Source organism: Nuphar pumila, chromosome 2 (genome assembly GCF_984573655.1).
Source record: "Nuphar pumila chromosome 2, dmNupPumi1.hap1.1, whole genome shotgun sequence".
Classification (NCBI taxonomy): domain Eukaryota; kingdom Viridiplantae; phylum Streptophyta; class Magnoliopsida; order Nymphaeales; family Nymphaeaceae; genus Nuphar; species Nuphar pumila.
The window spans coordinates 122,090,046-122,105,490 of NC_143250.1; the positions used below are offsets into that span (position 1 = coordinate 122,090,046).

Below are 15,445 nucleotides of genomic sequence, written 5' to 3' on the forward strand. Positions count from 1 at the left end.
ACTCTTGAATCTCGCTTGAATTTAACCTGATTTTAACTCAAATTTAACTTAAATTTTACTTGAATTTTAAAAGTTAAAATAAACAAAATTTACAAGTGTTACAAGCCCAGCCCAAAAGGGCCCCACCATCTAATAGGAGTGACTTGTGAATGCCACCAAGTTTATGGGATGTCACAAGTTTGAAACCCACTGGTGGCATCCCTTGCCACAAGGTCAAAGCTGAGTGTACTCCCTTGTGGGCAGGAGGAACCTAAAGGGTTCAACCAACTAGCAGCCAGCCAATCCCTTGGATTATCCCAAAAAAAAAATTTGTAAGGCTCACAAAAACAACATTTTTGCAGGAACGGCACTATTTTTCCACGTCACACACAAATGCCTCATATAGCAGGGAAGTCACTGTAGATCAGCGACCCTGTTCAAGTATCTTAGGGCACGTTTGATTGCCGTGGATCTCCTTGCTCGAGGACAGACTTGGCATGAGGCCGGAACCGACCCTCAAGCAAACAAGAGATATGAGATTCCTACAGATTCAGGGATTTGAGATCCTAGGATCTCAGATCCTTAGGATCCTTGGTTGCCTTGATATGAGATCAGAATTAATCAAACGCGCCTTTACTAAATCTCTGCATTTCCTCCAATGTCTGACATGAGTTAACCTCCTAATGCGTAAAATAGCAAATTACTACTATCTTATGAAAAATTGCTGTAAGATGGGCGTTCTTTACAGGTCAGGCACAAGCATTGTGAATATAAATGCAACAAGGGTAGTTATGGAAAATGTTTATTCAAGTGGAAATGCCATATGAGCAGACCACAGACTGGCACTCCTCTAACACTATATTTGAAATATAAATAATGAAACCAATCTTTTTCCACCAACGAAAAACCATCATATCAATTGAAGAGTCATTGAAACCTCTGTATGCTTGGTTGGCCTAATCAGGATCTGATGAACAATATATTGCTAAGAGATGACAGATCAATTCTGCATCTACAGATCCAGACACATTAACCACTTTTAGCAATGAGATGCTTATTATTTGATACAAGCAGATGCCTGATTTAAGAGAACATTATAAATACAAGCTCATCTGAATTTTGATAAAATCGAACATAGTTACTCGGAGCAGGTGTTCCACCCACAAAATAATAAACAAGAAAGCAATGAACAAAGGCCGCATGCATGTTCTAGTTTCACTTCAAAATCTTCCTTATGTCCTCAATCAGCTGTGGCCGGCTTGATGGTTCAACCTATAATTTTTTAATAAGAACAAGAAAATCAGAATGTGATTTGTGAGTATGTGCATGCATGTACATAAGTATGTATATATGTATGTACATATACATGTCAACAAGTATATATACCTTTGACAAATTTAAGAATAACTCGGTGTTTTTGATGCATTAATTGTGTCCAGCATGGGCATGTTAGTCATTTTATAAAGATAACACAATACAAAACATTGTACAGTTTCAAAGTACAACCAACAAAAAATGTTTCATTTAACTTCTACAAAGTTACTAAAATGCTCATGGTGCTGAAAACTAATGCATCAAAACAACTAAGCTATTTTTTAAATCCTTCAAGGGTATAAGTTTCTGGTGAACTTTGTGTTGCTTTATAAGAAACATAAAAAGATATGAAAGGCCTTTCGGCCATAGTAACATTAAAGTTCTTTTTTTATAATAGTCTTATGTTTTATGTTCTTTATAGAACATAACATGCATGATAGACATGGTGATCATCTATTAAAAAAGGAAAAAAAAAGCGTTGAACTCTCATGGAGTTTTTATTCCTCATTTTCTCTATGTTTTTGTTTCTTTTAAATGTAGTTCTAATCACCTTCTTTTCTCCCAAGTTTCTAGAAACCTAATTAATTTTCTACCATTTCGATTCTCAATTAGGAAGGGTGTTAAGACCTCCCTGTATAATTATATCTATGAATCTGTATATGTAGTCCCAGTGCAAAGTTTCTCTCATTTCTTAAAACATAGCCATAGGTTCCCAGGTTTTGGAAACTAAAAAAGTATATTTGGATGCATACAGTTTGACATTGTTGTAGGTTGGAATGGCATTGTAAGTCAAACTAACACTTATTTTCACAAGTGCTTAAAATCTACAATGCATTTTGAGATAACACCATTAGCATGAGAAGTTAACCATGTAATGCCCCCAAATTCCGAAATTCTAACTTTTTAGGAAAATTTTGAAAGTTGTGTAATCAATCATTTTTTAGAGTTTAAAATAGCAGTTTAGCGAAAAATTGTGTTTGAAATAACAAGTCAACGGGCCTTGAGCGCATTACAGGCGAACCTTACTTTACACAACGGATTTGTAACCCCATACATTCATTAAAACCAAATAGATTCAAAACGTGGATTTAAAGTTTATACGAAAAGTGAAATTTCAAAGAATCACTTATATCGAATTACAAAAAAATGTCTTCAGGAGCGAAACGTCAGGAAAAGAGTCTTATCTTGATATCATCACGTCATCGTGCCATCGCTTGTTGTACCGACTTAATCATCACTTGTACCCATGAAACGGGTCAGACTTATAAAAATCTGGTAGGTGCATAGATATCAAAAATTTAGAACAAAATTAAACTATACATTGTTCCTTTCATGATGTGCAGTTTAGAATAAGCAAAATGAGCATGGTAATCTTATTTTGATATTAATTGTCTTAAAGGTATGCACAGGAGAGAACGTAGAAACAACTGAGACTGCCCGGGGTTTTTTTATTTTATATATTTTGATACCCCAGACAACTAGCTGAGTTTGTTCTTAAGGGGACGATCAGTGACCGAGAAAATTCCCCAAAAGGCATTCATGATAAGGAATGCATTCAACTTCAGCAGAAGTCCATAGGATCTACCACCTAGGATAATTTTTGGTAGTCCTGTCCTCTAACTCTGATAACTGGAAACACTGAGTCAATTGCTACTCGAGGAGCGTAGTTGTTAACAACTTCTCCATCAAAGCTTTTATACCATCCCAGCTTCTCTCTTAACGGAATCAAAGAAACGAATGAATACATGTGATCATTGCAAAAATTTTCCTCTTGTGTTCTCTCATTTCCTTCTCTTTTCCTTTCTAGCCTCTATTCTCGTTTTTAAGGGGAATAAAAGATAGAAAAAGAAGAGAGAAAAGAAAAAAAAGAAGAGAGAGAAACACTTTTGCAAAGGTCTCACTTGACCTTAATTTTGAAAATGTTTTGAAATTACTCGCCTCCGTTTTGAAAATTTATGGGAAAATGGAGATACGGGATTCGCTCGTCGGTACGAGGTTCGACCGTTCCTGGCGCCTTTACCAGGGGTAATCAAACCAAGGATCGAATTTATGTCTTTTGCTTTGCCTAAATATTGTCTAAGAATTCATTCTAAGTCTAAGAATGCACAAAGAATCATGCTTGTACAATGCAAATGCAGAAATGTATACTTTTGAGAAAATAGTTTAGAAATTCTGGAATTTTCCAAGTGATTCTAAAATAAATTTGATAATGGAGTAAAGAAATGATTTAAAGGGTTAAAATTGATTTAAAAAAGTTAGATTTTGAATCTAACTTAGAATTTGAAATATATCTAGAAAGAGAGACTTGAAAATTCTAAGTCTTGGAATAATCAGAGTTTGAAAACTGGATTTCGAATTTGAAAAAATAAAGGAAAAGGAGATTTTAGAACTTGAGATAAAATTTTGAAGAAAACGGAGTTTCAAAGTCAAAATGGACCTTGAATTTGAATGGATCGATTCTGAAAAAGAAATTCTTAATTTCAGAACCTGAAACAGGAATTGAATTAATTTCAGACTCATAAAGTAAATTTGAAAAATGATTTTGGAAATAGGAATTGAAATTGAAACTGGATTTGAAATCTGGAATCCTAGATGAAATTGGATTTGAAATATGGAATCCTAGATAGAATTGGATCTAAAATCTGGAATCCAAGATGGAATCGAATTTAAAATCTGGAATCCAAGATGGAATTGGATCCGAAATCTGGAATCCAAGATGGAATTGGTTTTTGAAATCTGAATCCTAGATGGAATTGGATTTGAAAATCTGAATCCAATGTGGAATTGGGTTCTAAATCTAGAATGCAAGATGGAATTGAATTTTGAAAATCCAAATGGGACTTTAAAGATGAATCTGGATTTATGGAAATCCAGATTGAATTTGAAGGTGGGCTTAAATTTAGGGAAAATCAAATTTTGAGATTCAGAATCAATCTCAAAACCTTGATTTTGGATAAATGAATTGAATTGAGAATCAAGACTCAATCTTTAGATAGAACTTTAGAGATTTTGAAAAATAAAGAATAAACTTGATTTTAGACTTGAGTTTTGAAATCAGAAGATGAATCTGGAAATTCAAAAGTTTTAAATTGAACTTTGAAATTCAATCTGGAATATTGAATTGATTTTGAAATTGAACCCTGAAAATGAAAATGAATTTGAATTTTTGAAGTTGAATTGAACTTTGAAATTGGATTTGAATTGAAATTTGAATATAGAGATGAATTCGAAATTTCAAAGTCAAATTGAACTTTGAAATTGAAGTTTGAATTTTGAAATGAGATAGAATTGAGAATAGAAAGATGAATTTGAATTTATAAATAAGAATTGAAGATTGATTTGAGAAATGAAGAAGAGATTTGAAGAATCATTTTAAAATCACTTGAATTTTGATTTTTTTTTTTGAAAATATGATGTAATTCTATCCTAAATGATGAATGAATTAAAAGAATTTGAAATTGGGTTTTTGAAAAGCATGTTTCATTCTTTAAGTGAATTGAAATAAGATTGAAGATACAATACGTTTCTGACTATGGTCATAAAATGTATTATATAATAATCGTATTTAAATTCAAGTGAAGAATAAGACATATTGTTGGTGCCTTTATAGAGTTTAAAATAAAACTAACTCTCAAAATATCCTGACTATGACCATTGATATATATTTTGAGTTAATTTTAAGTTGAACTTTGATAAAGGAAGAAAATATTTAGAAAAATATGATGATTTTTGAAAAAGATCCAGTGCGGATCCAATGTTATTCTATAAAAGATAAAAATCCTAAACATTGCCCACATTTTGACTATGGACATCAATGTGAGTCGTTTGCTTAGTATTAATTACCTCTCATTAGAATGGTGCATGTACCATTCATATTTCACCATTGTGGATTTTTGAGAAATAGAAGAAAAATGATATGAAACAGATAATTCATGATACTTACATGCTCATACATTCTATTCTAAGACTGAAAATATAAAGAATTCTCATTATATCTAGCTATTACAAGTTTTTGAGTTGAATTGAGAATCAAATTCCTGAATTAAGAAGGAAAACCAACTTTTCCACATAATTCCTGCAAAATCTCTAGTACAAACAATATGGAAAAGAGGTGTCATGTTGAGAGACTAACAAGCATATGGTCATGTCTAGGCCAATAAAAATGCAAATATACCTATCTAAATACAATGCTTATACTAAATAAATGAGTCTCTAACAAATATAAAAGGTAACCAAGAGACTAGAAACACTAATGAAGATGAAATAGAGAAGGGATTTAAGATGACATGTATAGAGGCATGATGGGCGAAATTAATGCACTTATCAATTATAAGATGGATGCCACACGACTTTGCAAAAAATCTACAGAAACTATATTGATGAATTGATAAAAAGGATGATATATGGATGATTGGATATGCCTAAATGCCTAATGATTGAGTCATCTACATGATCCATTTATATTTGTACAAGCAATATGTAAGATGATATAAGAATATAATGAGATGCAGCAATGTGGGCATGAATGCAATGTCACAATAGGTATGCTGAAGGGGAATTGTATACATAGCAGATAATGAAAATCCATTAACACATGAACTATTTAATCCAAAATGATTGGTGGGATGTATTGAAAAATGGAACATTTCCAACATATACAGAGAGAGATTGGTCACATAGTTCAAGTTCTTTGAGACTATTATAGTGAAAACACTTACAGCCTTAAGTGGAGAGTATCAAGAATTCAACGCCCCTTTTCAACAAAATAACTCCACAGTAAAACAGGTTGATCACTCTATACAACATTGTTCAGAAAGCAGTAGAAGTTGGAAAGTTCAAGTGTGAGGAGCTTTCCTTCCATAGTGGCTAACACGGCTGCTGGGGAATTGGTTATTACTATAGGCTGCTGATATGTGCTGTGTATTGAAAGTGAAGGTATACAGCAGATGTGTATAAGTGGTGCTGGAAGCTACAACAGGTGGTAATAATGAAGGTGATGCTGGAGGTGTTTGTGAAATTGTACCAAGTGTGTTGCATTTGTGACAGCAGTGAATGAGGGGAGGGAGTGATGTTAGCTGCTGCAAATAACAGCAAGTGACGGCAAGTGCAATGGAGGTGATATACATAGGTGCTAGCCTATATGGATAAGTGCAGCAGGGCTGCAGAGTGATGAAGGTAGGCAATGCATTATGTTGTAGGCGCAGAATGTGTGGTAGGTAGTGATTAGGAGGTGAAAGTGGGTGCTGAAATGTAAGTGTGGTAAGGTGGATGCTGAAGGCGTGAAGGGGCTGAAAGGGGGTTAGCAGGAAAATACAGTAGATGAGGTAGGTGCTGAGTATATAGTTACAGTAGGTAGATGTGAAGGTTGCAGCAAGTGTAAAGGGGAGAGTGGGAAATAAGGCAAGGACTGGGGTTCAGGAGTTTTTGCAGTAAGTATTAGTGCCTATACTGGGCTGGGGTATGTGGTGTTGATGAAAGGTAGGAAGTGTAACAGATAAGGTGGGTACAGCAGAAAATTCTTTTTCTGCAAAACCCTTTCAGTTGCTGTGAAGATGTTTTTGTTATCGCTGGAAGAATATATCAAGGTCAGGATTACATCCCAAACTAAACACCATGAACATCCTTCATTCTGTTGTGCAGATTCAGTCTCATAAAACCTTATTGGCTTCGCAGGGTAAAAATAGGTATTCAGTGAATACAGGTGTTCGCTAGTGTCTGCAACGAGCCGAGTGTGCCAGGATTATGATTAACAAAATCCCTGGTATGTGAGAGTTAAAGAAAATTTGAATGTAAATTCTAAAATATAAAATGAGTGATCACGTGTTCATTTTTTTTTTCTGAAGCATTGGTGGAACTGCTGATTGTCAAGACTAGAAATTGGGAAAAGAAACAAAGTCTTTTTTTTGTATGAAGATGTAAGCATTCTACAGATAGCAGTCTCCACTTTCAAAACTCTGAAAAGCAAATGAGGATGTAAGAATCTACAGTGAAGAATGAAACAAAAGATGCTAATTCTCATGGGTCAAGCAAGTACAAGCCAATATTGAGCCCAGTTCAAGGCATCCAGTCAACTAAATTGTTATCCCCAGTTGCTAGACCTTAAGTTTAGGTCAAGTTAATCTGAAATTGGTTCACGCAACTGATCATTGGTATGCATGCACATATGTGCAGGCGTGCAAGAGACATAACTATCTACCTTGTTTGCATCTATCACTTCCAATAAGAATTCCATTCCACTATTTCTACATGTACGACTCTTGGCACTGTTCAATGAATACAACTTACTGAGACATGGAAAAGAAGAAGAGAAACAGAAGGAAAAGAGTAGTAACATTTCTATTTTCAGACGGGGAGCCTAGTGATGTTTCTCGAGGCTTCATTTCACTACAAAGCTCAATCTCCACCATCAATTAGAGAAATGGTCGTTAGTCCTGCTTCAATCTCTCCATGCCCATGAATTGGACGACTGACAGAGATGGGCTTTTGGCCAAATTATTCTGAACCATGAACAAATATTCAATATTTGTGTTGTTTACAGGAGAAAAAAAAAAGGAAAAAAAGAAAAAGCAAAAGGGGGAAGATACTAATAGTGGATTGACGCTAGATGTTAATACCAAGCAGTCGGTGATGCTGTAAGTGTAAAAAAAAAAAGAAATGCCCAGCATCAACAATCTGTACTATTAGCAACTACAGGAATTATGATGGAGAATTGACCCTAATGCCCAGTAAAAATTTGGCTCGAGACAGGTGAAGGATGAATAGTTATATGCATACTAACGATAAAACAGGATTTCAGAAACAACAAAATATCATCAACAAAATCAATCAGAACATTAAAAATAAAATGAAGATAATGCAACTCAAGAATACAGAAAATGTGGATGACAACGGTGAATACAAAATAGATTTAAAAGGGGGGGGGGGGGGGGGGGGGGGAGAGTTCAACAAGAAGATGCAGCTGCCGGTGGTGTTATGCAAAATAGACATGAATAATTAGATGCAACGGAATGCTATGAATGAACAAGATGGTACTGAGCAAAAGAAATTAGTAGACAAGACCAGTGAAAGAAAACAAAAGATGAGTAATACTAATAGATCCCAACAATATACATATCAAAATAAATGACTCAAAATGAAATAATCTGGACGAGTGGATCTACCAGAATGGAACCAGTGAAGGAATCAAACAAAGAAAATAGAGACCTGAACCAAAAGAGATGTGAGGGGGGGGGGGGGGGGGGGGGCAGTCAATCCCGACAGATTGCAAAACACGAGAAAACAAAACAGAAAAGAAAGAAAAAAAAGGAAAACATGGATCATAATTATAACTGTAAAAAAAATGGAATTTCAAATGGACTAAAATCTAGAACTATAGATTAGAAATAAAAGAAATGCAGAAAGTGAAATCAAGAAACGCAATGTAATTGGCGCAAAAACGAACGTAACCCTTGAAATTAAACACGACAATTCTGAATACCATGATATAAAATGAGATTACCGTGTATAAATCAAAAAACAAAGGAACGGGATAGCTGTTGTTTCAAAAGAATATCGAATTTTACCACACGAACAGATAATTAAACACATATAAATCGAAAATCAAAATGAAAGAGGATGTTGGAATGGGGTCATTCCCTTTGTTGTAGCAATGAGGGGGGGGGGGGGGTGGGGTTGATCCTGCTATATGCAGGTTGATCCCTACCCGTAATGCCGTGAAGAAGAAAACGAAATTTAAAACAGAAAAATCCGACAATACTAAATCTCTACAGAAAATCAAAGTTAAAGAAAAAGGAAGGAAACTTATGAAAAATGAGAGGTGCATACGATAAGCAATAAGAAGGGGATGAGTGTAATACCCGTGAATTTTATGAGATAAATAAACTCGAATTTTAGGTCGTTAGGTTGGTACAAGGTTATTTTATTGTTTTAATTGTTTATTCGTAAATGGATCTCAGATATTCTATTTGGATCTTCAATGTTGGAACCTTAATACCCTGTTCGGAACTTCGATTTTTCCATTTGGATCTTAGTTAATAGATCTCAAACATTTTAATCGGATAACCAATAAGGGATTTTAAGCAAATGGATTGGATCTCTGATATTGGATCCCCCATATCAGGGTCATATTGGATATTGGATCCAGGATGAATGGAGTTGATCCACGATGTTGAAACCAGATTTTTCATGAGGAAAATTTCTATATCGGATCTATAAAACCTTCATGGGATCCGTAGTAGCTTATACGAAGTTTAGACCCACAATATTTCTTTTGGATCCTGGACATCGGAGAGGTAAAAAGGGTAGGGAACCAATTTAAAATTTACTTGGATCCATTATAAGTCGCGTGGAAACCACGATAATGTAATTTGCATCCACAATTCCAAATCATATGATCAAAACCTTGGATCCCTGGATCCAGATTTAGTAAGGGAACTTACGAAGCACAATGGACTTTGGATCCATAATAAGTTAGTAGAGATCCATAATAATGTAACTGGATCCACTGAATTTTATTAGGGTTACATTTAAAAACTTAAATATTTAATAAGTTAAACATTTAAAAACGGGTCTGGATCTTCTGGTGGATCCGGATATGCCCAGAACCTGGACCCCGCTGTGATGGGTCACGGGTTCTGTCAAACTGAACTCGCACTCGTCCGTGCGTTAAAATGAAAGATCAAAAAAAAAAAAACACGCAACACTAAGGCTATGTTGTCCCGATAAAAAGGGTGTTAGGGTTCTGAATGAACCCTAACACAAGCCGATGAGAGGGGGGGGGGGGGGGGGAACACTGCGCAGCCGCCGGGGAGGGTTTTCCCTTTTTCGGGCACCCTTCTACAAGAAGGGGTCCCCGACTCCCCTTCCTCCCACGCTCTCTCTTGTTCTGTGTCTCTCCCGTTCCCTCTCTCTCTCCCTATCGATTCCTCGGCATGGCTGAGGAACGGACGTGGCCGGCAGACCTTCCCATTTTTCTCACAGAGCCTCCATGTTGGTTCTCTCTCTGGTACACTCTTCGACCTCTACTCCTTGGCGTGCGGTGGTGCCGACAACGCCAGATGCCATCGACATCGGCTCCCTAGCAGTGGAGCAATCGACGCTGACGTTCCTTTCTCCGGTAGCCTTGCCAGTGACCCCCCAACTGCGTCAGCCTCCTCCTCTCGCCGGACAAGGTAGGATTCTGATAGCTTTTCTTGTTGAGTGTCGCATGAATCCGAGTGGGATGTAGGGGTTTTGCATGAAAAGAATGTAGGTTTTACTGTGATTTTGCATATTTGCTAAGTTTCAAGCAGACTTTGGATGTGTCGTGATTCCCAACTTGAAAAAAATTGGGGGTTTGGTGTTCTGCCGTGAATTCTCAAATAAAAAGTTTTGGGGATTTAGGGTATAGATCTGTGTTGTTGGGTATAAGTCAATCTTTATCCTCTTTGTCTTTTCTTTTCTTTCTAATTATGTTGTTTACATATGGTTGTGTTGTCCTCTATCGTGTTTTGCACCTTTGTCTTGGCCACATTATGATTAATTCCTTCCTGATATCAGGAGCTGCAATATAGGTAGGTCACAACAACCGAATCGAGTTTTCAAAAAAAAAATTGGGGATGCCAAATGTATCTACGTATAGAGAAAGACCCAAATCTGCTGGATCGTTAGTACCCTCAATCTTGGATTTTCGTCACCTTTCAAATTGCCCTGTCCAAGTTGGTGTTTAGAATGAATACATTAGGATGGGCAAAATCAATATCTGTTAATTCAATAGGAAGCCTGGCACCCACCCTGATCTATAATTGTTTTGCCGTAGACGTCTCCTATACTGCTTCCTAGATTTATCTCTGTTATTTTCCTCATCAGTAGAGTTAACACAGTAGTGAAAATTCGTGAAATATGAATTCTGCAATCAGACTTTGTAATGTGTAATATTTTATTTCATATTCTCTTCTTACTACTATTTTGATCAGTTATTCAATTTAGTCGTGAAAATCTGGTAGCAAGTATGTGACAGTGGCTGGAACTCCAATGAGCGTTTGAATCCTCTGTAGCAGACTTTATTTTATTTTTTGTTCGTAACCACTCAACTAGTGACATATTTTACTGAATATGCCACTGCACTGGAGCCTACATGTTCGGGTGTTTTGTGTGTCCTGATTTTTCTCAGGCACAAATAACGATATATTCTAAAATTGTTATGCCCAGACTACTGCATGAGTTAGAATAGAAGCATGCACATACTGATTGATTGATAGATTATTTTTTTTAGCTTTGGTAGAACAATAACCTGTACACACCTGTCAACCTGCTAGGTTGTACAAGTATATGCCAATCCATATGCAGGACAATATCTACATGTATATCTGGGTAGTTATAATAGAGATTTCCCTATGTATTTCCTTGCTAATTGTTGTATAACCTGAACGGCATATGTGTTATAAATTGTGAGTACATTGAGCCTTGGCTATAACTTTATGTAGACAAACAAATGGACATGCACTTTGTGTTTAAATTTTATGCGCATTTTCACAGTACTCACACACTCATTACGCGACATTACTCTTACTGCACATATTGGGGCGCATACACAGAAGTATATTGGTATTATACAGGAAAGAACCCACATACTTTCCGAAATGTTTTCATATAGGGTCATTAATAAATCTCTGAAACTGCACGTCTGATTTATGCAATGCATATTCTCTAAGTAAATCAACTACTATTATGTGCTAGTTACTTTGAAAAAAAAAAGGGAGAACAAAGTGTGTTTTAATCTTTATTGCCATTATGAACATGTATATGACATCCTGATTGTAGTGGGAAATATGTGATGCTACATATTTGTGAAACATTATGTTTTATGCTTTAGTGATAGAAGGAATTGTAACTTGATATAGAAATGGGCGTATGTGTAATTTGTTTATATATGAAATTATGTCATGTAAGCTGCTGACATTCAAATCTGGAAATGTCTGAGTTTGACTGCTTTATGTAGGAGAGCTGTGAGACATATTAAAGAAATGTCATTTATTGAAAATGTTTGTTGCATGCAGTCAAGCTAGGTGAATTATTTTTCTTTGTCCAATGTGAAGTCAAAATGAATGATAGGGAGTTTGAAAATTTTGCCTAAATTGGGCAATATGGATTGGGTACCTGATGCACGTACTTTGGTTAATGAGCTTGCACTCAATGTCAATAACATTGGTGAGAAAATTCAAGGTTAATTTTTGTGAGCCTGACTGGTTTAAAGATACCGGGGCATTTGTGTCCGATTGGTTTAAAGGTACCGAAGCACTTTGGGTAATAACCATAACATTGATGAGAAACTTAAATTTAATTTCTATGGCCTGACTGGTTTAAAGGTACCGAGGCTTCTGTGCTTGACTGGTTTAAAGGCACCAGAGCACTCTGAGTGGGTTTAAGCAATCAATTTGGAAAAAAAAAGGATTTGGATGGTTTATACACCTTGGTAAAATGATTAAGGTTGGGAATTCTACTGCTATGATAGTAGAAGGAAGTTGGGGGAATGCCCCATACTTCGGGAAAATAATTAAATGAAAAGATTAACCCACTTAGATTTGGGCTTACCTTGGAGAGGGTAGGTGATACAAAACTCTGGGGACATGTGTTTAACTGTTTCGAGCTAAAGTGACTCGATGGTCCCCAGTCCTCGGAGTTGGGGGATCCAGACTACCAATATGTCCTAGGTGGTAGCTCTTTGTTCTTCTGCAGAAATTAGGGATGCATCTTGTTTTGGTTTTGGCCTTTGGGAGTTTCTCTCGGTCACTGACCGCTCCCTTGGGATTTCAGTCACAGTTAGAATGTTCAGGTTAATGAAACAACTTGAATAATATACCTCCGAACGTTCTTTTCTGTGATGGTTGTCTCGGCCCGTGTGTACCCTCGGGATAAGAAAAGATAAACATCAATTAGAACATTTTAGGTATCACAGTGGGCGAAGGTACTAGGGAGACATGTTTATATTCTTCCAGCATGTTCTGAGCTTGTGATGAAATGACATCCTGAAATGTGTAGATATGAGATAATCAAATTCATATTGGGAGTGCTACATGAATGTTATGCATGACTGTTATTGTTGTTGCAGAATATGCTTTAATTGTTTAATGCCTTACTTGCTTAATTGTTGTCTTTGCATAAAATGATGTAATTGCTTAATTATAACTGCTGCATAATTTGTATGCCTGCTTAGATATATGTTTGTTACTGCTGTTATATAGTCTTCTTTGTTCGAATCTTAATAAGCTGAAAATTTACACACGACAACCACATCACATACTAGATTCATGACATACCTACATTAAGAGTTACAGTTTTCCTACTTAGACGTGGTAGTCTAATTTCAATCAATTTACTATTTTTCAGGTAAATAATAGGGTTTATGAGCGGCTGCGGGATGAGGCATCAGATCGAGATTTTTGGATTTATTGTTCCAGGGATCGCTTGGGTTTATTGTAATTTTTAACTGTTCATACCATTTAAAACTCTAATGTTAATTTTCATTGATATTGGAATGAAATAAATGTGTTGGGTTTCCTCTCCACCGTAATGTCTCGAAATAGTTAACCCTATATTATTCCTTGTTTCTGCTGTTATAAAAAAAATCCTCTTAAATTTGGGTTAAAATTTTGGGGCGTTACAATGAGTTACTTACCTTTGGTTGCAGATGCCTTCAACCTTCAAACACAGAGAAGAAGGAAGGTGCGGAGGTGAGAACGGATGGAGGACCCCTTCCCCTACGGTTTTCTTTTATAAGAGAAAACCGTTGGGGATTTCTCAGATCGGGTCCAAAAGGTTCGTGAAGTTTTTAAAAGAGTGGTTTTTTTTAAGATTTTTCTCAAAAGAGTGGTTTTAACTTAAAAGAAACTTTCAAAAAGGGGGTTTTCTAAACTATTTTTTGTGTTTTCTTTTTTTCTATTTTTAATTTTTGTTCCTTTTCTTTACGATTTTTACATTTTTTGTGTTTTTTTGAAATAAAATTCTAAAATCTAAGGGAAAATAAAGGATTTTAAAACTATTTTTGTATTTTTGAGAAATATTTATAAAAGAAAGGTTTTCTGAGAATTCAGGTTTGAATTTTGAAAATTTCTTCAGAAAACGGGTTTGGATTCGGGTTTTGAGAAAATATTCGAGTTTTTAACCTCAAATCGAGAAATACAGTGCCATGGATCCAACTGGATGCCGGATGGACTGTTTGAGCCTTCTAGAAATTATTTTTGTTTTTTTTTTGTAAATTTAATTTGAAAATTGGATAACGAGGCTCAAATTTGAATTTTAATAATAGATCTGGATCTGAAATCGAGTCAGATATAGAAAATGGATTCTGATTCCAGTGAATCCGAAGATAAACTGGAATTTTGATTGAAATTGAATCAATTTATGCAGAAAATGAGGGTCAGGGGCAAAAAGGAGATTTTTTGTAATTTTTGAAAAAATTGGGGTGTTCACATGATCTTTCAAACCAACTTAAGCATCTTGCCTATGAAGGCGATTATCACCATTTATGTGATTTCCTTTTTATCATTGTGTATTTTCACGCTACGAGGTTACCATAAACCTCTCATCCCATCATCGTAGTACTAACATGTTGTGCATGTCTGATAATACCATTACGATGAGAGGGGTATCGATTTCTTAAAAAAAACTCTAACATTTTTAAAAATCTCAAAGTCCTATGCTTTAGGCCGAGGATATCCGAGTCATTTCGGATATCTAAACAAAGGACCGTACGTACCACTTAGGGCTACACAGTCGAAGCCCTTTCGTTACGCAGGGTTGAGGGAAAGATTTAGTTGCGAATATGCAATGCCAAATATTCGTTTTTGCTTTTCGAAATAACAAATATTACGTGCTTTGGAATCTCGCATGTGAAATTATTTTTCTTTAAAGACTTGGAGAGTCTGCATAAATCTACGTCTTTAAATGCAAGCGTAATACAAAGTAGGCAGGAGTACGCAAAATTGCGTACTTTATAAAGCTATATATATATAATACATATATATATATATATCAAAGCATAAGCCTGTGTACATTACAGCGCAACGGCAAAGTAAATGACATAAAGCAAGACTCGATGTATGAAACCACACATCGAGCTAAATAAACTATGTAAGCGATGCACGATGTACGAAACCGTACATCGACTAAATAA

The 15,445-nt window shown here is 35.7% G+C and overlaps 1 protein-coding gene across 4 annotated transcripts in view; it reads right to left on the reverse strand.

Annotated features, from left to right (window-relative positions):
• Window positions 1-926: 926 nt before the first annotated feature.
• Window positions 927-15,445, reverse strand: part of LOC149846967 (acetyl-CoA carboxylase 1-like) — a 113,231-nt gene continuing 98,712 nt past the window's right edge. For all 4 annotated transcript variants that reach the window (XM_089996702.1, XM_089996701.1, XM_089996704.1 and 1 more), the window contains exon 32: window positions 927-1,251. In XM_089996702.1, the coding sequence (XP_089852828.1) occupies window positions 1,195-1,251 (57 nt within the window). In that variant the 3' untranslated portion in view covers window positions 927-1,194. The remainder of the gene's footprint in view (window positions 1,252-15,445) is intronic.